This window comes from Cyrtonyx montezumae, unplaced genomic scaffold (genome assembly GCF_038088225.1).
Source record: "Cyrtonyx montezumae isolate F1298 unplaced genomic scaffold, pur_monq_1.0 scaffold_1, whole genome shotgun sequence".
In the NCBI taxonomy this organism is placed as follows: Eukaryota; Metazoa; Chordata; class Aves; order Galliformes; family Odontophoridae; genus Cyrtonyx; species Cyrtonyx montezumae.
Window position 1 is genome coordinate 24029755 of NW_027071825.1, and position 26536 is coordinate 24056290.

At 55.4% G+C, this 26536-nt stretch overlaps 1 protein-coding gene across 1 annotated transcript in view; it reads right to left on the bottom strand.

Annotated features, from left to right (window-relative positions):
- CACNA1E (calcium voltage-gated channel subunit alpha1 E) overlaps positions 1-25606 on the bottom strand; it is a 70365-nt gene extending 44759 nt beyond the window's left edge. Inside the window, exons 1-7 of the mRNA XM_065744796.1 lie at positions 25511-25606; positions 18785-19051; positions 13832-13937; positions 13385-13524; positions 7347-7450; positions 6635-6787; positions 6352-6533 (exon numbers count right to left, since the gene is read on the bottom strand). Coding sequence (XP_065600868.1) covers positions 6352-6533; positions 6635-6787; positions 7347-7450; positions 13385-13524; positions 13832-13937; positions 18785-19051; positions 25511-25548 — 990 coding nt within the window. The 5' untranslated portion in view covers positions 25549-25606. The remainder of the gene's footprint in view (positions 1-6351; positions 6534-6634; positions 6788-7346; positions 7451-13384; positions 13525-13831; positions 13938-18784; positions 19052-25510) is intronic.
- Between the last annotated feature and the right edge of the window lie 930 nt (positions 25607-26536).

Sequence of the window (26536 nt, forward strand, 5' to 3'; positions counted from 1 at the left end):
TGGTAGCACAAGCAAGGTTCATCCAGTTCTCTCCTGCATGACTGCCTCTCCCTCTTCATTCATCCAGCAGCCCCCTTTCCTGCTCCAGTCCAGGCTCATCATCACCCCTGTACACAGGAGATATGAGTGAGCGATGCTGGCAGGTCCCACTGCATCCATGCATGATGCTGCTGAGACCTCACCATCCTGCCTTCAAGCTTCTCCTCTTTCCCCTCCATCTCCACCTTCCAGTCACAAAGACCTGGGTTCCTACGAGGTATCCTTGCTATTCTCCAGCAAGCACACAACTCACCCCAAGAGCCCTCAGCCACCAACCAGCCCCACCTTGGTGCTGCTCTATTCCCACCAGCTCTACTTTGCCAACACTTTCCCATAGCAAAAGCATTACTACGACAAGCAGCTCTGCACGTTGCCTGCACTTAGAAAACCAGTCTTTGGATGCCAGGTTAGCCCGGCGTGACCTACCTTTGGCAAACCCATGATTCATTTTCCTCTTTCGCCTCCAAAATCTGTTCCGAAATGGCATGCAATTGAGGTCAGGCTCGCAGCCCTATTCCTGCCTGCTTTACTTTTTCCTTCCTCCCCCCGCTTTTAAATATAGGCACTGCATTCACTCTTCCCCAGTCAGCTGGTGCCTCCCCCAGCATGCCAGAGCTGTTATATATACACAGGACCAGACCTGCCATCTATGTGCCAGATCCCCCTAAACATGGTGGGGGTGATGACCATCGCCAAGCTGGTGGGCACGATGGGCTGTGGCCATGTTCATGTTCTAGGTCACACTACCCATCCTTTTGTTGCCATTGGGTTCACCAGAAGTCTAGGTGAACTGTCCACCTGGTGTGGGGGTCTGTGCCCAAACATCCCCTTGTTCCAGGCCTGGATATTAGGAAAAATTTCTTCTTTGAAAGAGTGGTGAGATGTTGGAATGGGCTGCCCAAGGAGGTGGTGGAGTCACAGTCCCTGGAGGTATTCACAAAAAGGGTAGATGTTTCATTGAGTGACGTGGTTTAGTGGGCATGGTGGGGATGGGCTTGTGGTTGGACTTGGTCATCATAGTGGTTTCTTCCAACCTTAATGATTCTGTGATTGGCAGAGGTGAGAAACCACTTCCTACCCCTTTGAGCATTCTGCATGAGGTCTACTTTGCTTGAGTTTGGGCACTTCCCAACTTCTTTGGCACAATGATATCGTTTTCTTTGCCGAGCAGCCCCTTTTCCCTTATTTTTGGAGCACCATTCACTTCTAATACCCTTCCAGAGACAGTAATTCACCACCCTGGTGTCTTCCCATAGGTCTCCCACTTGCTCAAGACCCAGCAGAACATCCCATGCAGGGCTCAGGGAGGACAGTAGTTCAATCCTCAAACCTGACACCAAAGCTGCAACTCCTTTAAATGAATAAATTCCTTCTTCCTGCCCCTGGCCTTGTGCAGGAGACAAAGTCCCATCCCTCACACAAACCCCTTGGGAAACTGAGGAGCTGCTTAATGGCTGGTCTTTCTTCTTCCCTTCACTTTAAGGCAATAACATTCTCATTATAGAATCAGAGTCATTTAGGTTGGAAAGACCTTGCAGATCACCAAGGCCAACCATCAGACGGACTCACTGAGTCCCACTACTAACTCATGCCCATTAATGCCACTCCATCCTAAAATACCACCAGCCATGCTCTTCCTTGATCAAATGACCATGAAATGTGTTCACTGTCACCTCCAGGAATGCATGAGACGCTGACACATGCAAAGCATACAGATGACCCAGGCTACCTCACCAGCTCAGGCCACCAGGTTGGTGGCACTGGCACCATACCCACCACCAAGGCCACCACATGGACTGGCTCTGTTACCTTGGCAGCTCCTGTATTTCCGAAGGGCAGGAAAAGGCACAGGAAGCTGCAAAAGCAGATCTCACTCAGGGGCCAGAAATCTAAAGAAGTCTAAATATATACTGCCGTCAAATGCAAAGCACAGGCTCGCAGCCCACACATACCCTCCCTCAGCATGGGAAACTTTAGGATTTCTTTGCTGTGCTGGAAAAAAAATAATAAAACAACCACAAATTCAGTTTCTTCTACCTAAAAATAACCAAAAAGCGCCTTCTGCCTTTGCAGGGAACCTTTGGATTCCCAGCGGTTGGAAAGAAAGCACAAGGAAAGGAAGGGTGAAGCTGGATGGACAAGCAAATAAGCTCTGCTCTTGAAAGAAACGGTCTCAGAGATGGTCCCTGCTCTGAGCAGCAGCACAGCCACGTCTCCTGTCCAAATCCATCTGCATCAGGAGAGCCTCTGCAATTTCTGCTCTAATCCAGACCCAAACGGCACGTAATTAGATTGGGGTAATATACAGACATTACCATAACCCACTTGTTTAGGGAATACACACAGCTTGGGAGCAAGGCAGAGGTAACAGGGGCTATGCACACCATCACCTCCCAGATCCCCACACTGAAGGGTCTGAGAAGCAGAGCAGGCACTGTCCCTTCCTGGCATAGACCAATAGGAACAGCATCCCAATCCAGACAAAAGGGAAAAGAAAAAAAAAGGAAATTAAAGTACTCTCCCAGCAGATTCCCTGACCTAACCGGCTCCCTCAAGACCTTGACACCCACTGCTGCTCCCCAGCACAGTAACAGATCTCCTTCTTCCCTTTAATAGCTATAATTTGATCTCCTCCATGCAGGGCCATGCCTCACTCCCTGCCAGCTGTGCCTGGTATCTGTCAGTGACCCCGGTGCTGTACAAGATCTGAATGAAAATGCTTTTCTTCTCCAAATTAGGTTAATGAGGAAATTGGTATATTTCCTTCACAGAGCCAGGGCTGGGCCCTGGTGGGTGGTATTCTGCCCTGAATGGGTGCCCATCGCTGTGCCCAGAGCACTGTGCAGACCCCAGGGTACCAGGGGCTCCCACAATGGGATGCAGGATCCTTGGTGAGGGCTGAAGGGTGTGGGCACGCTTCTTGCTGGGTAGGAACGGGGAGACAGGGAAGAACTCCCATAGATTTCATTCATCCCATTTTCTAAATGAGACATTTCAATTTTGGACTAAAGAACTCTACTCTGATCTGCCGAGAAATCACAGCCAGATCTCCCACCCAGCACTGCATGCCATGGGATGCCAATAGGACCCTCCATGGGATGCCAATAGGACCCTCCATGGGATGCCAATAGGACCCTCCATGGGATGCCAATGGATTCAAGGCCCTGAGCTTAACAAATAGGGGCTGAAACTCTCTGTCCTTGTAGAGCAGTGCCAGAGCATCAGGTTCTGCTCTATTCCTCTGGCCTAGGACAGCTGCTCCCTGGGCAAGCAGGAGGAGAGTGTAAGCATGCAGCCCTCAGCAGAACAAGCCTTCGAAACTGCGGATCCAGCAGACACAGTTTGTTTCTTGCTGTGTCATTTCAGTGCTCACACATTAAAAAAATAAATAAAGAGGAAAAAAAAAAAGAAACAGTTGGCAACAGGGAGAGGGTCTGGCTTTAAGTGCTAACAAAGAGCTGAGCTAAGAGGGAGTGAAAACCAGCACCCTGCCTGTGGCTGCTTAGGGTGTATGCAGCAGCACCACTGGGCTCACCTGGCAGGGCTCAACTACTAGGAGCCATTTAGGGGAAAAACAACACGTTTAGTTAAAAGTTTGGATGGTGTTAAGCTTCTGGGTGGCATCTCTTCAGCTCCTTCTTCCTGCAAAGCCCAGCACTTGGCTCCCTCCGACACATCTCCCTCCACCTTCACTCACCAGCATCTCTCCTTCCTTGGGAAGCTACAGGGATAAAGGCACCCAAGTGATGCTCAGGATCTCAGAGCCAAAGGCATGGCATTGTGACCCCCTGTATTTATCACCCCCCAACCCATCCACCGTGTCAACAAGGCGGGTTTGGGGTTTATAGCAAGCAGCTGTGGCCCGTCAGCTCCCTTGATGCCTTGCCATGCATTTTTAATTAGCAGCACGGATGCTGCTGTAATGCCTGGAAGGCAAAATGTTTTTACCCATCGCTGCTAACAGCCATGGCCCTGTGCACAAATCAGGGCTGTGCCAAGCCTCCCGCCTGCTCCCACCACCCTGATACCATCGGGTATCCCACCCCAGCATCGACCCCACAGCGACACAAAGCAGCTTTCCTTCTGCATGATGCCTGGTTCCCATGCCATGCAGCCAGCATCCCCAGCACGCAACGGGGATGTGTCCCTCCTGGTGGACCATGATCTCCAAAAAGGAATCAAAGCCCTGCAGGGATGGGCAATGGGAAGGACACAGCTCACCCTGGTTTGAGGTAATTTTTGCTGTTGTTTTATTTTTCCCCCAGTCACACTGTGATTTCTGCATAGCAAGGCGACATCTCACACAGGCAGGGTGAGGAAAACAAGGTGAGAGCTGAGCACATCCACAGAATAACACACGTGGAGAGCACCACAGGGCTGATTAGCTTTTTCATGATGCTTTCTACATATTCGGAGAGATGCGCTTCTAGACCGGGTAAAATTGTGGAGAAATGGCTCTTAAAATCACGATACAGCTACACGGGGGAATATTATAGTAAGCAATTTCTTTGAGAGATTGCTGAAGCATTTTGCCTGCCATCTCCTCTCCTCTGCAGAGCTCCTTGCTAACCCAAAAGGGCTCCATTTCTCACCACTGCAGCCAATGGCTGAACCCCCAAACCTGCAGGCAGCGAGCATTCCCCAGAGGACCACAGCCTCATATACATGCCCACTCACATGTCCACTTCTGAGGGCTTTTTTTTTCCCCATAAAAATGTTCCAAAGCCCATTTTGCTGCATCCCCCATGAGAAAATGGAAGGGTGAGAGGCAGCTGAGGGACAAGAGAAGTGAATCAGCAGCAATTTGCCACCAAACCCCAAATGCTCATTCAATTAGCAGCTGAGAAGGTCCCTGATACTTCCATTAAAGGTAAGTAATAGCTGGAGCTGTGCGAGGAGCAGGAAAGGGAGGCAGTGGACACTCATGGCCATCAGGGATGTAATGAAAGAGCACATCTGACCAGCAATGCCGGGAAGATCACTTGGATCCCAGACCACCAAGCATCCCGGAACATCTCCTGGTACATCACCTATGGATCCCACGCAGCTGCCATGGGGATGGGAGGACTCACAGTGGGGTAGTGGGGACACTCAGGGAAAGGAATGGGCTAGCTCTAGTTCCCAGACTGCAGTTCTACAGGGGAAAATCCCTTCTCATGCTATACACGTTTAACCTGATAATATGCACTGTGGTTATGTCTCTAAGCCCACTGACGCACCAGAAATGCCTTTGTAATTCTACCAAGTGGTTCAGTTCTGCCCAGTTCCCCAACAGAGCGACAAGATGCAGACACCAGCAGCTCCTCTAGGATGAAGAACCTTGTGGCAAGAATCATCATGGAATGATAGAACCACTAAGGTTGGAAAAGACCACTAAGATCCCCAAGTCCAACCATCAACCCCCTCCCCACCATGCCCACTAACCAAGTCCCTCAGTGCCACATCTCCAAGGACGGTGACCCCACCACCTCCCTGGGCAGCCTGTGCTAGTGTCTCACCACTCTTTCAGAGAAGAAACATTTCCTGATATCCAACCTGACCATCTCCTGACACAACTTGAAGTCATCACCTCTCACAGGTGAAGCCCCAGCCATGACCGCTCCCCCAGTGCAGGTTTTGGAGGTCCATCTGCCCCGTGGATGCCAACCAGAACCCCTGGCATCACCAAAATGAGCAGGGTCCCCAGTGCTGGCAGCACGCAGCCTTCACCCAGCTTACAAAACAGCCTTCTGCTCACAGCAAAGCAAACGTCGAAGAATGTTTCCCCATGGCAATCCATCCAATCTGCCTCCCGCAGAGCAATGCCACTCTGTAAATCTCCAGGCGTTATGGGAACCAGGGTATAAAAACATTCCTGGTGCAATGACGCCGGAGGCAGTGCTGAAATTAGGCTGGGAACAGAACTGGCACAGCTGCTTCCAGTCCATGAACTGAAACCCATTGCCCACAAAGATGCAGCCATGCAAACTCTTTTCCTGCTTTGTGCTCTGCCCTGTGTCACTGCCCAGAGCTGAGGGGTGAGATGTCCCCTGGGCCCAGTGGGATATGTAGCACACGTCGCTTTATCCCCCATCTCCTGCCTAAATGGGATACACCGATCCCATCTCAAAGAATCACAAAATCATTTGAGTTGGAATAGACCCTTCAAGGTGATGTGGTCCAACTCCCCTGCAACAAACAGGAACATCGACAGCTATTTCAGGCTGCTCAATCTCCACCACTCAAGATCTCAAAAAACTTCCAGTCCAAGTAAATGCCACCCCCAGAACCCCGTCCCCACACCCAACCACCCCAAAAAGCCCCTGGACTCACATTGTACAGAACTGTGGTCCACCCTTCCATGGTGATGCACTGGAAGACGGTCAGCACAGCAAAGAGGATGTTGTCAAACTGTGTGATCCCATCATTGGGACCGATCCACTCCCGGCACTCGTAGCCCGGCGGACAACCCTGCACCCCGCAAGGGTGGGGAGGGTCCAGCTCCTCCAGCTCACCTACGAGCACACAGCAATGGGATGGAGGTGAGAGATGGGGACAACCTAGGGGCAGATGGGCGACTGGGGGATGCAACCAGGATGCAGGGTGCCTTCCTCACCTGAATTGTTTGTGTAGCAGGCTCGGTGCAGTTTCCCACTGTAGAACTCCAGGCCGATGATGGCAAACATGAGAATAGCAAAAAAGAGCAGCAAGCCAATCTGGAGGAGAGGCACCATGGCCTTCATGATGGATTTTAGCACAATCTGAAGGCCTGGAAGAGAAAAGATTGAGTTCAGCTCGGCAGGTCCTACCCAGGATACATGTAGGTAGTGGGACAGCTCCTGCTGCATCTATCATCTCCTAACACAATATCCCAAACCAACATCCAGTGGGATAGGGGAAGCTCCCCAGCACCATCCAGACATCTTCTGGGCTAATCCTCATCACCCAGCATGCACCACAAAGCTCACGCTGCCTGAGCTACAAATCCCATGCAACACGTGTTGGGTGGCCAGGGAGGGGAGGGAAGCTCAGCCACACCAGCAGCCAGGTTTCCTTATTTATCTCCATTCCTGCAGAGGAAATCTTGCCAAAAAAAAAAAAAAAAAAAAAAGAAAGAAAGAAATATCCCCTGGAAGGATTCACCCACCACCTTCTGGCCACAGAGCTGAGCCCTACAGCAGGGAGCATCAAGGTGTGTCATCTCCCAGTGCCACCAGGGAACTTTGCCTCTCCTCCCATTTGCACACCACGTCCCCGAGGTGGCACGAGGTCTCCTTGCAACATGAGGTAGATGGGAAGAGGAAGAGAAATGAGAGCACCCAACTTACTGGGAATGCCTGAGACGAGCTTCAGAGGCCTGAGCACACGCACAGCACGCAGGGTGCGCAGGTCCACATGTGTGTTGAAGTGTGTCCCGGCAGTGGCGAGGATGCTGCAGGCAGACACAGAGAGAGGTTGCATGGTTACGGCCTCACAGTGCAGGGCTGGGAGCTGAGAACCAGGTTCCCATCCAATAAACCAATTCCCACCAGCAGGACCCAGTGTAGGCCCAACTTGACACCTCCCAAAGCCCACATGCCACCAGTCCCCAGAGGATGGACCCATGGCCAAGCCTTGACCCCAAGCGCACGTGGAGCCATCAGCTGCACCAGCTCCTTCAACATGTGGGGTTTCCTTAGGGGATGAGCAGAGAGCTTTGCACGCATTCAAAAATATACAGTAATGAAAATTTGATGCCCTTGGAAGGCCAAGGAAGGACTCCAGGGTTTGCTTTCAAAACACAAAGATTTCTCAAGCTGATCTCTGGAAAACAAACTGGGGCAGAGGGGAGCCAGCACGCTGTGGGTCTGGTGGTGACTGAGGTGTATGTAGTGCGGGGGGAGTGGGGGCTTAGTGACACAGAGCGTGTCACCGGGGCTGGCGGCCTGGGTGAGGAAGAGGAGCGGGAAGGCTGGATGCAGGAACCAGGGATGGGGAGGAGAGGGGGACAGAGGGTGGCAGCAACCTCAGGGATGTTTGCAGCACTCCAAAAAACTGAGGCAAATTGGGTCATTGTTCCACTAATTCATCTAATTACAGGCCAGAGCGGCTCTCTGGCGCATGGAGCAATTAGCACACGTTCCCTGCCATGCTCCCTGAGGTACACAGGTCCCAGCCCCCCCCAAAAGGCAGCTCAGTTTCCTAGGATACCCGGCACCACAACGCAAGCAGGTTGGTACCACCCGCTTCCCAACCCTCCTCTTCCTCCCTGCTGGTTTGCCAGTCTGCTTGCAGAAGGGGTGGGCAGCAAACCTGTCCCAGCATCACCCTGACATCACCCACAGCCCCAGCGCACCGAGCTGCTCGTGCATGGGGACCGGCTCTTGCAGCCTTGGTGGCACACAGCACCAAGCATCTCAGACACCTCAGCTCTCTGGGAGCAGCTGAGCACCCAGGCTGCAAAGTCCTCTGCTAACCCAGATTTGTCTGAAGGGCTCAGGAGCCTTGGTGAGGAGCCTCCAGGCAAGGTTCACACGATTTCAGGGCGAGCCTCCACCGCGCTCCAAATTAGCTGCTAAGAATGGGACTCCTCTGTGGCAAGGTGACGTGCTCCTTGTCCTCACGGGGAGGGACAAGGGACATCACGAGCTGTGTCACAGAGGGAGTGGGTCAGAAAAAGCACCAAGCATAGCAGTGCCGCTGCTGATGTTTCTCCTGACCAAAGGTGTCTGTGCATCCTTCTTGCTCAGCATCCCAGGGCATTCACGCAGCCCAGAGCAGGGTCTCAGCTGCACGAGACTAAATTTAGATCACTTGAGGTGCTGGAAAAAGCAAGCAAGCCTTCAGGCACGCGAGCCTGGCTTCTGTCTGCTTTCTCCAAGCCCTAATAAAAGACATCACCTCTCCATGATAGCTTCTCCTGTACACCCAAAAACTCCTGCTCCAGGCATCTTGCTCAACAACGGTTAATTGCTCGTTAACTCCTATGCACGCCTTCTTGGTGGCAATACCCACATGGCACAGTGCGACCCACTTCTGCTCCACCTCGCTTTCACCACTTGCTCCTCGCCTCAGGGGAAGACCTGGCTCTGAAACAGCACAGGGTGCCACGCTGGCTTTGCAGCCTTCCTTTCCCCTTTTTTAAACTACCACCAGAACTTTAAGAGCTTCATCAACTACAGCAAACCAAAGAGAAACTGGAAACCAGAGTTCAAAGCCAAAAGGCAAAAAGTGAGGGAGAAAACTATGGCAGCAAGGAGTCCTCTGGGGAGCATCACCCCAGGGTTGTGCAGCAGCAGCACCAAACATGTTGGCACACTGAGCTCCCCTCAGGGATGGGACAGAGCTCGGTGCAGCTCCGCTATCTGCAGAACAATTCAAACCCTCTCCAACACTTACAATATCCACGTCTGATGTACTAATAATTATTCTTTATTTTTAGGCAAGGACCCAAACTAAAATTACATCTCACCATCCAAGTTATCTGAAAAAAAAAAAAGCTGCCAGATTGGGCTATAAAAATCCCAATGATCTCATGCTTTTCATCATATGTACCAGAGAAAAAAAAGAAGAAGAAGAAGAAAAAAAGTGAAGGCGTTTTTATAGGTCACCTAGGCAAAGGGGCGAGCTCTGCTTCTTCGGAAGAAAGGGGGAAGAGAGACTTCAGGTGGAGAAAGGAGCAGAGAGGATCTATTGGAAGAATGCAAATGAGAGAGGAGGCAGGATGGGAAATATATGTTAATCCGCAAAGTATAATTGAATAGTGAGCAATCACCAGCAGACAAAAACACGCTTCGAAGAAAAAAAATATATATATTAGAAAAGAAAATCCGACGCTTTGTGCTTGCAAGCAGGGTGGTTATTTTGTTTTGTTTATCTGCAGCCCCCAGAGCAAGGGATGAGACCCTGAGGCACTGCACAGCGGTGGGGAAGCCATCTCCAAGCTCACCAGTGACCAACACCCTGCTGTACGGGACGTGGCTGACGTGTGCAGGGTTTGGCACAAGTCATGTCCCACAGACGTGTCCCCAGAAAGCCATTCTGATGCACCTAGCTTTGCATTGTCACCCCAGCACGACCCTCAGCACTGGGGACATGCTTTCTAGCATGGAGCCAGCAAATGCTGACCTCCCAAAACAGTTGGATAGAGCATCCCCCAATGGCTCCACCACGGCCTCACGTAGGGGTGTGGTGGCAGAGAGCTGTCCCAGCAAGGGGGCGAGGGAGCTGCCAGTGCAGCCAGACAAATCCCAGCTCCAAATCTGGGCCAGGCAGGGTGCTGGCTGGCACATAAATTAATATTTATAATTAAGTGGAAAGGCCCCTGAAGGCCTGAACCGCCACCTGACTCTATGAGGGAGACGAGTGCATAATTAATAGACTGGTCAAACAGCACACAGGAAGGGACCTGAGGGATTTACCCCATTCTTCCCCTTTCTGACTGGTGAACCGACCCCTCCTTTGCAGACATCACCACGATTAGCACCGGTTACACCCAGACAGATGCACTCAGCAGCCCAGCCCCGGGGATGCTGTGCAACCTGAAAGCTGCTGTCCTTTTTAGTCCACGCTCTTTCTAGGTTTTGGGGCCGCGACACAAGTGGATTGTGAGGCTGCAGAGCCGCGGGTCCCATCTCAGATGGCACCAAAACAGCGCTTTGCTCCAGGAAACCCAGAGCTGAAAGTGATGGGAGCGTTAGGGAGACTGCTCGGGCTCCCCAGCTGGCCCCGCAGCAAGGTGGGGGATGCCTGTGTTCCCAAACCCATAGCACAGCTCTGCCTACCAGGGGCCCCTCCAGAGCCCCCTGGCTCTAGTGCATCCCCGACGCTTGCAGTCTGCCCTTTGTGCGAGGTGCCGGTGGCAGGCACGTCCTGTTGCCATGGCATATGGCCCATGAATCATTCACAGAGCTCGGGAATCAATTATTCATCCAAACGAAAGACCAAACACTTTACTAATTGTCCTGGAAGGGAAAAGCTGGGGAAGGGAGATGGGGAATCACTGTGCTGGGAATTGGCCAAAGACTAAAGGAAAAAGGGAAGAAGATGACCAAGGCTAGCAGCCTGAAATCCCATTCCCCCATGCAGGCAGACCTGCTAGCCCATCCTTGTGGTGTCAGGGCTCCTTCCAATCTTTTCCAGTCTGCTTTTGGATCACGCTTTTCCTATTCCTTACGTTATCAGCAGAACCACGTGCAGGGAGGTGATGCTCCATCACCAGCTCTTCCAGCTTCAACCTCTCCCTCCCGGGACTGCGTATGAAGAACCCACCCGGTCCTGACTGCTCCTGGCTCAGGACGCAAGCAGGTCCCAAGCCCAGCTCCAGAGCACACGAGGTGAGCAACACGTGCTGTCCCCATCTCAGTTTTGCCCCGCAATACATAGGCACATTTTCTGAGAAAAAAAGATGCTTGGCTGGGGGAGAACAGGCTGTTTTTCAGGCAATGACGATGATTTAGAAACCACGGGTTACAAATGGAGCAGGTTTACAAATGCGCCTATTAGTTCCCCAGTGGAAGCTTCAGCATTAGGGAGTTTGGGGGTGGGCGTTGATTTCCACCGAGATGAAGAATCCGGGTTTATTGACATAAGAAGCAAACACCAGTTGAACCCGCGCTGGTGCCATCCGCTCCTGCCTGGGGTCCCAGGAGGGCCACTCACGTTAGCAGCCCCTCATTAGGCTAATTTGTGCCTGCTGCCCACAGATACCCCCCGACACAGCACCTGGGCCATGATGCCACAAAGTGCCTCTCATTTATGCAGCAAAATAAATGCTGAAAGAAAGAGTGCCCCGTGCCGTCCACACAGGGACAATGATGTTGCTCCATCGGGACGGATACCGCTCCCTCTGCATCGCGTCACCATCCCAAACCACTCAGCACATCCCAAGGATGCTCAGAACACACCCTGCACCCCAGGCATCTCTGCTCATCCCTCAGACTGTTTGTTCTCCCCGTCCCAAAGACATCTGGCAGGACCTATCCATCATGCTCACGAGGCCCAGTGCTGCACTCCGACGTTGCCACCCGCCCATGGCAGCACGTGCCCCTCCCACGGCTGCCTGCGAGCCGCTTTGCAGCCCGGCATCGCTCACTGCAGAAATCCACTGCTGATAGCTCAGAACACCCAACACGCGCTCTGCTTTATCTTGCAGGGAGGCAAGCTGTCGCTGTCGCACGCACCTCTCCGAGCAAGAGCTGCACAGGCATTTCTGGGAGGGGTTTCCATCCACCCAAGCAAAAAAATCAGGGTGTAAAGGGGGCAAGGTGGTGAAACGGGCTCTCTGCACCCCCATAAGCGTGTTGGGGGGTCAGCACCTGTGGGCACAGCAGTAGCCCTGCACGGCCGCTCGCTCTGCTGGCACGGGGCCCGGTGCAGGCAGGAGCTGGCGATGCCAGCGGGTGAGTAATTGCTGAGCGCTGACTCAGCACAGCCTGGGCTGCAGCCGGCTCACCCCGATCCACCAGAAAGGCTCACGGTGGAGCTCCCAGCTCAAACATGGCATTTCCCCTTGGCTGAGCCCCAAAGGATGCTCGGGCCAGCCGGCAGCCCATGGGCATTTCCAGCCACCGGGCTGCATGGGGTGGGCTCAGCAGTCCCTGCACCCCCATAGAGATGCCACCAGGACGGCCAGTTCTTCCAACCAGGACACCTCCAATGAGCACGCTCCTGACCCATGCCATGCTGCTGCGGGCACACAGAGCCCATGACCACATCCCAGCACCAGGCTCAGCATCCACCTTCCTCCAACAAACTGGTGCCACATCCCACGTGTGGGAGCTCGCACACCAGGACATGGGACTGCAGCCAACAGCTCTGCAGGGACCCCACATACCCGAGGTTCCCATGCCTCAGTTTCCCTGAGCTTCTGCTCAAGCCAATAGCCACCATCAATGAGTACAAGCCCAACAAACGACACCTGCTCATTTCTTTTTGTGTCACCAGTGCAGCTCAACACAGCCCAAGCAAGACTCGAATCTGGGCCACAACCCCAGCAGGTGACACAAGCAGTGACAACCAGCAGCTGGCACAGTTCGCATCCTGCCACCCCCAGCTGGGGTGGTACTGAGTCCCACGTGCTGAGCCAGTGTCACCTGGAACTGCACCTGGGTCCAAATAACACCTATCCAACACCATACCCACCCCACTCTGTGCCCGGACAGGTGACAGGCACCAGGCCACCAGCCAAGAAATGCTGGACGTGATGCCTTCAGAGCTCACGCAACAGAGAACCACAACCCACTGTGGGAATCCATCCTCCCTTCCCTAAATTTGGAAAAAGAATGCCACCAAAAATGGCGAAACACGGCTGCACACTGTGTCCTGGGGTTTGGTGTCACCACCAGGACAAGCCCCGTGGCCCAAGCATCGACGACCCCGGACTCACCCACTGAGGACCACGATGAAGTCCATGACGTTCCAGCCATTGCGCAGGTACGAGCCCTTGTGGAAAACAAAACCCAGAGCCACGATCTTAATCCCAGCCTCAAAGCAGAAAATCCCAATGAAGTACGGCTCCGTCTTCTCCTGCAGAGGGGAACCAGGGGCACAGTGAGAGGGTAGCAGAGGTCACCAGGCATTTCACAGGCGGTGGCTTAACTTTGCATCAACCCCATCCCATGTCCCATCCCACTTTTCACATCCAGGAGCTTTCCCAGCCCTTCCTCAGACACCAGCAGTTTGGAAACGAGAAACACAGGGCTATGACTCAATCCAGTGCCACTTTTTAGTGGTTTTAAACCCTCCTGGACCCTTTCTGTGGAGGAGCCACAAAGGCTGGTGGGGTCCCCCCCCCGACCCACCACCCCAAAATGAGCAGAAATCAGCTGCTCACCAGTCTCCGCGACATGGGCGTCTTGTCGTCCTCTGGGAGGTGCTGCTCCAGGGCCAATACGATGCAGTTGGCAATGATGGTTGCCAGGATCATGTACTCGAAGGGAGTGACAGCAGTTAAGGAGCAAAGAAGTGGGATGGAGCCTACAGCTACCCTGTTTTTTCCCCTATACCTCCGTTGGGATGGTGCCTGCAGTGGGTGCCCAGAAGGCGGATGTGAACACAGAGGCTGGGTTCTGTCTGGGAATGACTTTGGGGTTGTGCATTGGAGAGCCAGGCGTGACACTGAGCTGAGCACTTGCCGTGGAAGATCCCAGCTTGGCCATCCATCAGAGAGGAAGGGAAGGGCAGCATCAGCACAGGGAAACACCCAGACCCCATCCATCAGTGACCACCCAGCAACCACCTCCTGCACCTTGCCAAATCCCTGTGGTCCCATCACTGCTGTCACGGCACTGGGCAGGAGAGCTGCCAGGGGCAGGCAGCCCGGCTCGCAGGAGCTGGGATGTTTAGGGATAGGAGCCAGAGCGGTTTCAGCCAAAACATTTTAAAAGGCCACTCAGGGAAATTAATGGTTGATACGTTAAAAACACACCAGGAGAGATCTCTGCAGCATACAGGTTCCATGCAGAGGATCCGGAGCATCTCTCCACATTCAGTCAGTGCAGGACAACTTTCCCCCCCTCCACCCTGCACACATCCTCCCAGTTCAGGTCTGAGCAGTGCTCTCACAGCCTTTCCTCTCTCATTAGGTGTCTAATTGCCGACCTCCCAGCCCCCTCAGATCACAGTGCTCGCCTCCCTGTGAGGCTGGTAATGAAAACCCATCTCTCTCCAGCCTTCTCCTCCTCCTTCGTCTGGCTTCTCTGGGCAGATCATTAGGGAGCCGATAAAAATAGGTTTTCTTATTGATTTATCTCCTTTCCCCATGCCCTCGCCCCTGAACAACCAATTGGTTTCCTTAGCAAGTCTGCTAATCCCCAGGCACACCTGCAGCCCTATTCCCATCCAGGGCACTTCAGCTGGAAAAGGATCCCTGAGGCCAAACTGTCCCCAAACAGTGTCCCCATGATCACTGTCACTCAGACAGACGTGTGATGGAGATGTCAAACTTGCCCATCTTCCCCACCCAAGAGATATTTAGCTCACGAGGAGAGCATGAAGATGGATTTGCGATGCTGGTGGCACGTCGATGCGACCTCACCAAGTGGCCAGACCTCACCCAGTGGATGGATGAATCCATCCCAGGGTCTGGAGCTGCAGGGAGCCCTCCTCACCCCCTTGCCCAGCAGGAGCACGGTGCTCATGCCTGCCCTGGCTTTCAGGCAGGAAAGCGTGGAAGGAGCAGAAGAAGAAGAAGGATGATACCCGAACATTTCCAAAGGGCAGGAGTAGTTCCACCTCAGCCCCAACATCTCGTACAAATGGCAGTCTCCATTCTCCACTCATCCCCACATTTCACCCAGGAGCTGCTGCTCTGCAGGCTTTTCCACACTCCCCAGGTGTAAACGAGATGGGTCTTCACCTCCTACACTGCCAGGCTTCGCCATGCTGGTCCCAAGCCACTGTCCACACACCAACACAGACCTCCTCCTGCCACATACGCCCATCTCTCAGTTCTCAGCCCCACACCCAGCAGGAAAGCAGGAGGCACCCAAATGGAGCAAGGACCACAGTTCAGCTCCAGGTCCCCCAGCCCTGCTGCCTTTGTCCCCAAGGATGCAAACTCCAGAGCTGCCCGCAGTGCCGTGGGCACTGCCTACCACGTGTGAGCAGTGCCTGGGAGAAGTGTTCTCCTGAAAACTGGAAACCAAACCTCTCTCTTTTTTCACCCCCTCCCTTTTTTTTTCCTTTCTTTCTTTTTTTTTTTTTTAACAAAAAAGAACCGCATCATGTGATCCTCCTGCCTTAACATCAGTTTTTTAACTTTGGTTGCCACGGCAACAGGATGCAACTTGGCGTCACCATGACAACAGCTGCCTCTGTTTAAATTCACCATCTGACAGGCAGCCTCTCTCTCTCTCCTCGGCTGTCAGAGAGATGGACCTGCCATTACACCTACTCGCCCCTCCCCGAAGAAAACATTTTAAGAAATCCGATGAATGAAGGGCACGGAAAGCAGCCTCGGTGGTGGAGGGGAGATGTTCCTGGGTAGCACAGCGTGGTGATGCTCTTCCCGCAGGGTGCAAGCAAAGGGGACAAAGAGGCTGCGGTGTCCCCAGGTGACACTCGCTGCCCAGACAGGGACACCCGCTCGCCCCAAATCACTGCCACGTGGGGTGCACCACAGCACGAATCCCTCGTGGGATGAGGCAGCAATGGGCACGGGGATGCGGTAACACTGCTGTCACCGGATGCGGTGGGAAGCCACGGGGATGGGGAGGTCACCTGGGATGCAGGGAGAGGCTTTGGGGACGAGCCAGCAGCACCCCGTGTCATCTGGTCCTTCTGGGGGGGGAGAGGGATCGTGTCAAATGCGATTAAGTGGATGAAGGACGGAGCAGATAGAGCGGAGCTGCAGCCCATCTCGCGCACTAACTGAATTGCAGCTTTCCAGGCAGTGAACAAATGAAATCAGGGCTCAAGACCTGGCCATCAGCAGGAGCAGCGGGGCTGCGTTTCAGGAGGAGAGGAGAAGTGAGGGGAAGAGAAGGAGATGCTCCTGCAGCTGAGCCAGCAGCTGCCTCGTGTTTGGAGCACCAACACCCAAAAGAGCAGCTCCAGAAGAGGTAATGAAGCTCTCAGCAAAGGCTCTCCCCGTGGAGCTGAATCCCAAGCCCTGTTCCTTGTGTTTCTCCTCCTTCCCCTCTGTGCATCATCCCTATTTACACTGGGAAGTCAAACTGCAGAGGCTGCTGGTTATAATTATACAGTTACCCAGCAGATATCCAGGCCTGAATCACCCGTTATTTTTAGCCCTATTACCTAGTCAACTGGAGCTGGGTGAAGAAGAGCCTCCACCCTCCCCTCGCCCCACCCCAGCCCCCTCCAACCCATGAGCCCAGCACTCTGGGCTGCAGCCAGGTGCTCACACACCCCACCGGGTGCACCCAATCCAAGAGGAGAACAACATCCTTGGCCAACGTCGCCAACAATGGCGTGGCCGCACTGCTTCCTCCCAAGGAGACCTCACTACAAAGTTGGCACAGCCCAAAGCTGCACTGATGCTAGCATGGCATTTGGGGCATCTCTGTGGCACAAGTTGAGGTGGCACTGAAGTCCTCTCCACCAAACGAAGCTCAGCTTCATGAAAGGCTTACAAGAGGTCATTCCACTTGACCCAGCAGACGCAACCAGCGCCCAAAGGTCTCTTTTTTCCAGCCCAACATGAGTGGGCACAAACCCATCACCAAAAAGCCTTGCCCATAGCCAAGCTCCCAAAAGCTCAGTGCATAAAAAGCCCTGGGGTGGGCGAATTTCCTGGAAAGAGACAGCAGCCATGTATGGCATGGCAACTGAGGCACAGCTCCAGCACCACGCACTTGCCCGGGGATGTGTCCTTTCTTTTTTGTGGAAAAAAAAAGCATTAAAATAAAATAACAAACGAGCCCATCTCCCTCCTGCAATGCAAGTCCTAGGAAGGAATAACACGGTGGCATTGCTGCAGCACAGTGGCCATGCACCAGCTGACGGGTGAGCACTGCACTGGCATGGGACCCCAGCCCGTAGCTCTGGTCAGAGGAACAGCCGAGCAGCGAGAGCCCTCCCACATCGTGCTGGGAAAGCACATGAATAATTTGGCATATTCTGGAAAACAAGACCTGGCGGCCCAGCGAGCGCCCTGCAGTGCTCCGAGTGCAGCTGCTGCCTCCCTGATGCTCTGCACCCAGCACAGGGCTGGGCATGGCACGGCGGGGATTCGGCACAGCTGCCCCCATCCCACGGTGCCCCACACCCTTAGGGTACAGCCAGACCCCCAGCACGCCCTGGGGGTGAACCCAGAGGCTGCAGTGCACCAGTACGCAGGGTTGTGCCCCTAGCGATGCTCAGCGTGGGGTGGCAGACCCATGGGTTGTCCCCAGGGCACCTGTTGCACCGAGTACACCCCATATGAGCTGGGCACCTCTGTCCCTCACCCAAAGAGCCAGCGAGTTACCCAACAAGTTGCAGGGAGTGGAAGCAGTGATGAGAGCTGCACATAATCACCACTGCAGAGAGCGCTACGGGGAGGGTCTCAGAGCCAAAGCATGGAAGTTTGTGGGTTTGGGAGGGGAGCGGGGTGCTGAGCAGAGGTGTGATGGAGGGGTATGTGGCGGGGCTGGGTAACAGGCACAGTGCCCAGGGTACCCGCAGGGAAGGTGGGAGGGGAGAAATGCATGGGGGTGCAAAAGGATGGGGGAGTGGGGGACGGAATGGGGAATTTGTGCCCTCTGCCCACTGTATTCCTGGGGTGATCCCTAGAGAAGATGCAGTGGGAGGCAGGCAGAGGGGGCCAGCAGCTCCATGCAGCACAGGGAGGAAGGGAGGGGGCACCCCACTTACAAAGGGTAGGATGGGGCTGCGGGGTGAGGTCAGTTGTGCCCCTGCCCGGTGTGCCAGGTTGTGGGAGAACAGGGTCTGTCCCCAGCAGGACAGGGGCTCAGGGTAGGAAGCAGAACCCCCACGCACCCTAAAGCCAAAATGGATCAGAAAATCCCTGGCCAGCACGTGGGGGGTTTCAAAGCCTCAAGAGGGGCTGGGGTCAGCTGGGGGTGGGGAGGGGGGGGGGGAGAAGAAAAGGGGCTCTGCTCCCTCCATGCGATGGAGGGCAGCAGCAATAGGGTGAGGAGAGGAGAACATCCCCAGGGACAGGGACAGGGCACCCTGCTCCACACACCAAAGGAGAGCAGAAGGCAGGCGCTTACCTGCCGGCTGCTGCCGCACACGTGTCCTGGGCAGCCACCAAAGCAAATCCAGGCACGGGGATCAAGGGGGGGGTTGGGAGGGGGGCTCGCAGGGGTCGCAGAAAGGATATGGCCAGTCGATGAGCTTCTTGGCGTATTTCCTGACTATGTTATCTTCCCCAAAGAGGAACAACGATCTGTTGACGGTGAAGCAGTTCTGCCGGACGGGGATGGGGTTGTACAGAGCCATAGTCCGGGCTCGCTGCGCTTTGGTTTGCTTGAAGGCTCCCGGGGACCCTCCCGCCGGAGCAGCTGCTCCTTGCCGGCTGCGGTTCTGCTCGGAGCCCCCATCCCCGGAGCTCAGTCTGCCAGCCACCGCCTCCCCGAAGCGAGCCATCCTGCAAGAAAGCGCACAGGTGAGCCGAGAGGCACCGCCGAGGCAGCAGGGGGAGAACAAGGGGGAAGGGGGGGAGGGGTGGGGGGGCTGCGGGGCTCCTTCCTCCTCCTCCTCTTCCTCTCCGGTGATGCTCATCCCCGTCGCTCCCGCATCCCTCCGGGGGAGCATCACAGAGAGGGAGCGGCACAGCGGGAGGGATATCAGCACGAAGCAAAGGGTAAAAAGCAGCCCCATCCTTCCCCCCCCCACACTCCCCCTCCCTCTTTCCCCCCCCCACCCCCCAACCCAGGGGGCTCGGAGCCCTTCCCCACCTGCCCCACCGCAGCCCCCCACCGTCGTTGGATACAGCACCCAGCGCAGGGGAGGCCGGCGAACAGGTTGCAGCGCGATCCAGCCTAGTTGAAGCCAAGTGGCCAACTTCCTCCCGCCGCCTCCATCTTCGGCAGCCCCCCCGGGAGCCCCCCCGGCCCCTCTGCAGGCCCCGCTGGGATGGACGTCGGCTTTCTGCAGGAACGGGCCGCGGAAGCCGAGGCTGCCGCGCCTCTGCAGCTCGGGGCTGGCTGCCTTTAATGAAGTCGGCTGCAACACACACGGGCGGGCGCGCACACACGCGCACGCACGCCCGGCTCGCTCGCTCGCTCCATCCAGTGCATTCTTTTGGCAAGCGACAGAGCTGCTTGCTGCAAAAGGGAAGGCAGCGGCGAGGGGAGGGTCTGCAGGGAACAAAGGCGACGCGCGGGAGCCCCCCCCTGCAAGGAGCACTCCCTGCCTGCAAAGGGGTTTTCGGCACACGGGGGCTCCCAGGTGAGCAGGGATGGAGCTAGGGGGGGCAGTGGGGGCTCTGCTTCAACCCCCCCAACCCTTGTCTGTGGGATCGATGCATGTGGTGTCCCCGTATCCACCTGAATTTGATATTCCCATATCTGTTTGCCTCCAGCCTCACCGCTCGCAACCGTGCATCCTCCAAGGGATGTGCCCAGCACCGCCCGTAGGTCCCCCATGCCCTTGGCCCCTCTGTGCCCAAAGGATCAGCTCCCACACTCCAGCCCAGCATCCCCTCCATGCTCTCCTTCCAGCACTGCTGACCTGCTTTACAAAACGCAGCAGCGGGTGCCTGGTCCCTGTCCCACACGTGTGCTGTGCAGTAGCTTGAGGTAACTCTTACTAAAATAACATATAATAAAACCCTTATCCAAGGTAGGTCATTAACTCATCCGTGCAAGGGCTGCACCTCACCCTGGGCACCCCCACCTCCAGCTATGGGGTTGGCTTTATGATTCAGGCTGTCATGGTGCATTGCTGGGAAGGAGAAGGATCAGGGCCTCCCCAGCAGGACAAGAGGAGCATTTAGCACAAAGGCTGTGGGATGGCTGCCCCCAACCTCAGCCGGACACCAGGAGCTCACCGAGACCCCCATCTGCTGCACCCATCCTTGGTTCTGCTCCGTAGGCCTTGTAACAGATGGGGAGTGCCCCTGGGGGTCAGCCAGCCCTCAGCTATGCCACCAGCAGAGCACCCAGCAGGCGTTAATTTGCTAGCCACCCTAATTACAGTCCCAGGATCCACTCCTAACCAAACCAGTGAGGATCTGCAGGTCGTTCGCTCTGCCACCTTCCCACCACCACTGGAGCAGTGCTGCTCACACCACCTCTCAGCCACTGCTCATTAAGCTCACAGCCAGGTTAATCACCCCTGCCTGGGTGACCCTGGATCCCCAGGCATCCTCTCATCCCCACAGGGCATTCCCTAACACCCACCTCCAGCTGGTACCTAGGGGTGGGAGTGGAAAGACCAGTCCCCTGCAGCACTACTCAGCCTGCAGACACCTTGCTGCCTTTCTCCTGGCCCCACAAGCAGGTGAACCCCTTACCTGGACACCCTATATCCAGGCCCTGGTCTCCTCCCTGCCCCGTACTCGCTGCAGCAGAGCAGAGCGCAGGACAACCCCACTGGGAGCCTCACTCCTGTTCAGATGGTGCTAAAGGATGGGATATTTATGAGAAAGCAGCTCCTTAAGGGAAGATTGAAAGCAAAAGAAGTCCCGGCAGTGCCAAGTGCTTCAGGCTCCGCTTCCCAGGATGTTTATTGCCGCTCTCAGCTTGACCCTCACCCCAGCACACCGGGATCTGTGAGTCAGGGAGAAACGTGGCTGATGCCTACATGATTCAACACAGCACAGGGACCGAGCCAGCTCTGTGCCAGGCTGCAAGCGAAAGAAACCCAAGAAGACAGGACAACGGGATACGGGGTCAGAAAGGAGCAGGGCTTGCTGTCACAGCTACAGGGGCAGCGACGGAAAGCAAACCCCCTCCTCGCTTCCCACCTCAACATCAGCACGCAGGAGGTGCGGGCAGCCCTCTCCCCTGGCAGGGGCCGGAGCCCCCCAGGCTGCAGCGTGCGGTGCGGAGATGTCGGAGCTCCGCTCCGGCATTGCCATCTAGCGGCTGCTGCCCGCTCCCCGCCCGCACGGCGATGCCATACGAGCATGCGGTGCTCCGCTGCTCCCCGGCGTCGGGCTGCGGGAGGAAAATCGCACGGAAGCGTGGTAGCATCGTTACGGATGGGGAAGACCTCGAAGATCCCTCCCCCCCCACCCCCCAAGTCCAACCTCAGCCCGTCCCCACCGCTGAGCGTGTCCCTCGTGCCGTGGGGGTCACGGCCCTATTGCACGCCCTCTGCTTTTGGCAGCTCTCCTGTTAGAAAGCAGCTCCTGGCATCACGATTTAATTCTATACGAATGTATTTATTTACTTGCTTTTAAATATGGCTTTCACTACACAGAGAGGAGGGGTGAAAAGAATAGGAGCAAATGGGAAGAGTCTCCCGTTGCTCTGGCCAAATTTCAGATTGGGTCTGGGTAGCTCTGACTCAGAAGCGTGTTTATAACCATGCAGGAATGGAAGGTTTTTCCAGGAACAGATTAATTACCTGCAGGATTAATAAGAAACCTCACTCCCTTTGCCAGAGCCTGACAAGCCCTGCAAACCCACAGCTGGATGCAGCCCCGAGGTCCAAGCTTGTACCTCCTGGAGGGCACTGCTCACCCCACAGCCCCACTTCAGCGCTCCATCACTATGCCCTAACCTTACTACAAGCATTTCCCTAAGAGCACCCAGCCCAGAGCATCCTCAGCCCTGCCTGCAGGAACACTTGACAGCTGATGAGCACAAACACATTGCACAGCTCAGCACCACTCCTGCTCAGTGCTCGAGGTGCCTGGGGAGCATGAGTACCCCCAGACAACCTCTTTATTACCTCCTGAAGTCACCAGAGGGGACAAATACAACACAGGGCCTCGAGGTCAGCTGTTCCTCCACACCACACTGCAGTGGCACTGGAGCATCCCATCCACCAGAGCCACCAACAGAGGATGCTGCGTGTCCAACAGCACGCTGAGGGAGTCAGAAGAGGTTTAAGGCCAACCAAAAAAGAGTCTCTGGTCCTGAGCACTTAGGGGATGCAGAAGCTGTGAGACACTTTAGGGGTTTGGTGTCACCCAGCCACCAGCGACCTGTCACCTTGGGTCACAAGGCTTCACAGCTCGGCTGAAGAGTCCTGAAATAATTACTCATTAATAAATTGCCTGGAGTATTCTGCTGTTTTATTTAGCCTGGCAAGTCAGGCTCTAATTGGCATTCACATCTCCAGATGCTTCGGGCAGGCACACTGCAATCCCCACACCCAGGAAACCACTGCCCACCTGCTCCTGCCCTTCCATCAGGTCCAAAGGAGTTCCCACCCCATTTTCAGCCCCCTCTGCATGACTCTTCCCCTTGGCCAAGGGCAGCCTGCACCAAACAGCAGTTCTGCAGCTGAGCCCAGTTTGGGGCACCACATTTCCAGAGAGACTGGTTGGGGGGCTCTGAGGGAAAAGAATATCAAGGAGATTGGATATTTGGGAATGGCCACGCTGAGGGATAGATGTGGGCAGCACGGGGAAGGTGAGCTAGGAGAAGGAGGGAGGGAAAGAACCTCCCCCTGCCCCCCAAAAACAGGCGTGCACTAGGCTCCCCGTGCCCAGGGAACATCCTTGGATGCCATCCTCCAGTCAGATGTCTGAAATCATAAAATATCCCGAGTTGGAAGGGTCATCCAGCCCAATTCCTGGCTGCACACAGCACCACCCAGAAATCAGGCCACCAGCAGCCCAGCCACACGTTAACTGGGCCAGAAACCCCAGCTCCGTCCCTAAAACAGCAAAGCCAAACGGGGTGGCTTTGATAAAATCCCATAGTGAGGGTAGGAGCCCGGAGAAGGTGGAGCTGCTGGTATCCTCCAGCAGCAAACACCTCCTGCGTTGGGAAGGATGAGCTGAAGGACTGTAACCCACACGGGGGAGCTGAACATGGGCAGAAAGCAGAACGGCAGTACGTGGGAACTGCACTTCCATGCGAGAACGGGCGAGGCTTTGCAGCGCTGCCTGCACTCACTCCAGCAGGGAATTCCTCCAGGGTGTGCCCAAAGCCAAGCTCCCAACGCTGCGGGGAGGATGCAGGGACACGGGGTTCACCCCGGGTCAGAGGACAGCCCCCCCACCCTGCTGCGTGCCCACCGAGGCGTCAGGGACAGCCCCGGGAGGGATGCAGCGCTCATCTGCTGCTGGAGGGCTGAATTACCATAACGAGAGCCATATGGCACTGCCCCAGGCAATGAGACAGCGCATCCGTGGCTCATTCCGCTGCTTGCACCGCTGATCTTCACACCCAGCGAACCCCAGGTGGTGCCAAACAGCAGCAAAGGGCCCTGTAGTCTCCTTCAGCCCGCAAAGGAGTGGGCTTTGTTGGTAATCTGGGATGTAGAGGGCACGCCCCAGATCGTCAAGATGTAAAGAGCCACCAAGTGCAGCTAGCAACACCCCACTCCAACACAGCTCGTCCCGGGGAAAATGCACAAACCCAGAGCTGCAGCAATGGAGGACCCCTCAGAGGTTCCACGTTTGCTTCCTCGAGACCAAACAGAGGGAAGAAGGGCAGAGCACCAGGCTGGGCCCTGAAAAATGGGATTTGGTGGTGGCCTTGGGCTCACATCCCTCATGCTAAAACAAAAGGGATGGATGCACCATAAATCATAGACTCATAGCCTCACAGAGTAGTAGAAGAATAGAACAGCTGGGTTGGAAGGGACCCCAAAGCCCTCCCACCCCTGCCGTGGGCTGGCTGCCTCCCAGCTCAGGCTGCCCAGGGCCCATCCATGGCCTGGGGCACCTCCAGGGATGGGGCACCCACAGCTCTGGGCTGCCTCCCAGAGCCATTTCAGCAGCACATAGCACGCTGTGATTCTGCTCTCTGCCTCAGTTTCCCCATAACAAAATACAGGAACAACAGCACCTTATCCCTCCCATTCTTGTTCCGTCATACTAAGGGAGAAAGCACACTGCCCTTCTCTTTCTTTCCACTGCCAAAAGGTATCTGAGGCAGAGGCACAGGGGGATGGCCAAGCAGAAAGATTATTTTCCAGGTGTTGATGGCAAACCCGTGCCCAGCAGCTCTCCAGATCATAGAATCTTAGAACCATTAAAGACCACTAAGAGCACGAGGTCCAACTCCAACCCACCCCCACCACTGTCCCTCAGTGCCACACCTCAGTTCTGGAACAGCTCTGGAGATGGTGACCCCATCAGTCCCTGGGTAGCCCGTTCCAGTGCCTCCCCGTTCTTTTGGAGAAGTAATATTTCCTAAAATCCAACCTGAGGTGACAAGCCAGATCTTGCAGGTGACAGCCCCCAGAGCAACCCACCGCACGCCCCACTGAAAATTAAATCTCAGGGAAAGGTCGTCACTACAAACAGAATTATAGATAAGGAAGTTGATTTGATTTTCCCTCCCCCCTACACGCCATCCATCTAGTTCTAGAGATGAGCTGCAGCACTGGGGCACATCCCCATGGTGGGGCCACGGATCCATGATCCCCAGAGCCTTCTGCACATTCCCACGGCACAAAACAAGGAGAGAACCCCGAGGAGGGCAGACCCCATGCTGAAGGGCTCCGGGTTCCCCTCCCCACTCTGCGATGGATCTGCAGCCATCCCCATCCAGGCAGTTAATTAGCGAGCAGCCGTTGCAGCAGCTCACGCCGCCAGCCGACAATTAACGAGGCCATCCCTCTGCTTCCTGCCTGCCCATGATTTATTCATCTGGCAGCTCCAGCAGGGCGCGGGGGATAATGAGACAGCGGGCTCACGGAGTCCATATGTCGGTGGGTCACCGGCCAAACAGTGCCAGCCCCAAGAGAGGGCACAGCTGGGTGGCAGTGGAGCAAGGTGCAGTGCAGCAGCCACTCCTGTGGTTCTGCTGGGTGCACGCAAGCAGGGACACCCTATGATTTCAGTGCATCTCCCACGCACACAGCAAAAACTCAAAGAAACCAACCCTGGAAGCTGAGCCCAGAGACACCGGCTGCTCTTTGGGGTCACACCGCTGCAACCGCCCCTCCCATCCTGACGACCCCATCCCCTACTTACTCCCACTCCTTCCTCCGTGCCTGCGGTGTGCTCTGCATCTTGTGTGCCTCATGTGCCTTGATGATGTCCCTCTGCTCAATCAGCCCTCCACGACGGCGCTTGATGACATCGGGGCTGATGGGGACATAGGCACCAAGTCCCAGGTCCAAAGTGCTGCCGCTGTCACCGTCGGCATCCCGGGGCTGGTAGAGGGCATCAAAGCTTGCAGCACGTGAGACCAGCACCTCAGCCAGGCTCTGGGGCTCCAGCAGGTTGCAGGACTGGGTGCTGTGCATCAGGGTGAGTCGGTGCTCATGCCACATCTCCTCCTCGGGCAGGGCCAGCGCGTAGCGGGGGGATGCGGCCAGCTCAGCCGCCCTGCCCCGGGTGCTGACAGAGCACGTGCCAAGTCCAAGCATCCTGGGAGCGGGCACAGTTCATCACTCTGCAGGGCACAAAGACAGAGGAGGCTCAGAAGTATTCAACCCCACAATTCCCTCCCTTCCTCCCAGAGCATCCATGCAAGTCCCGTTTCTCGTTGGGAAAAACCACAGCAGGGACCCAACGCCCAACCAACTTCAGGTTGGATATTAGGTTACATTTCTTCTCTGAGAGAGCAGTGGTGCACTGGCACAGGCTGCCCAGGGAGGTGGTGGGGTCACCGCCCCTGGAGTTGCTCCAGAACCATGGAGATGTGGCATTGAGGGACATGAGTGGTGGTGGGGATGGGCTGGGGTCATGCTTGGGGATTCTAGAGGTCTTTTCTAGCCTTGATGATTCTCTGGTCCTACGAGTGGGCATGGTGATAACAGGCCAAAGTTGGCCTTGCTGATCCTAGAGGTGTTTTCCAGCCTTGATGATTCCCACATTGCTTTCCCCATTTATGCTCCTAGTCCAGCTGCTCGGGTTTATCACTACTGCTCCACAGCTCCACTGCCTTCTAGAGCATCTCTCTGGGTACTGGGAGGGAACAAGGGCAGAACACACCAGGGCTGCAGCAGAGCCAGCCTCAAATGAGAGGGATGTGAGAGGCCCCATGCTTGCTTA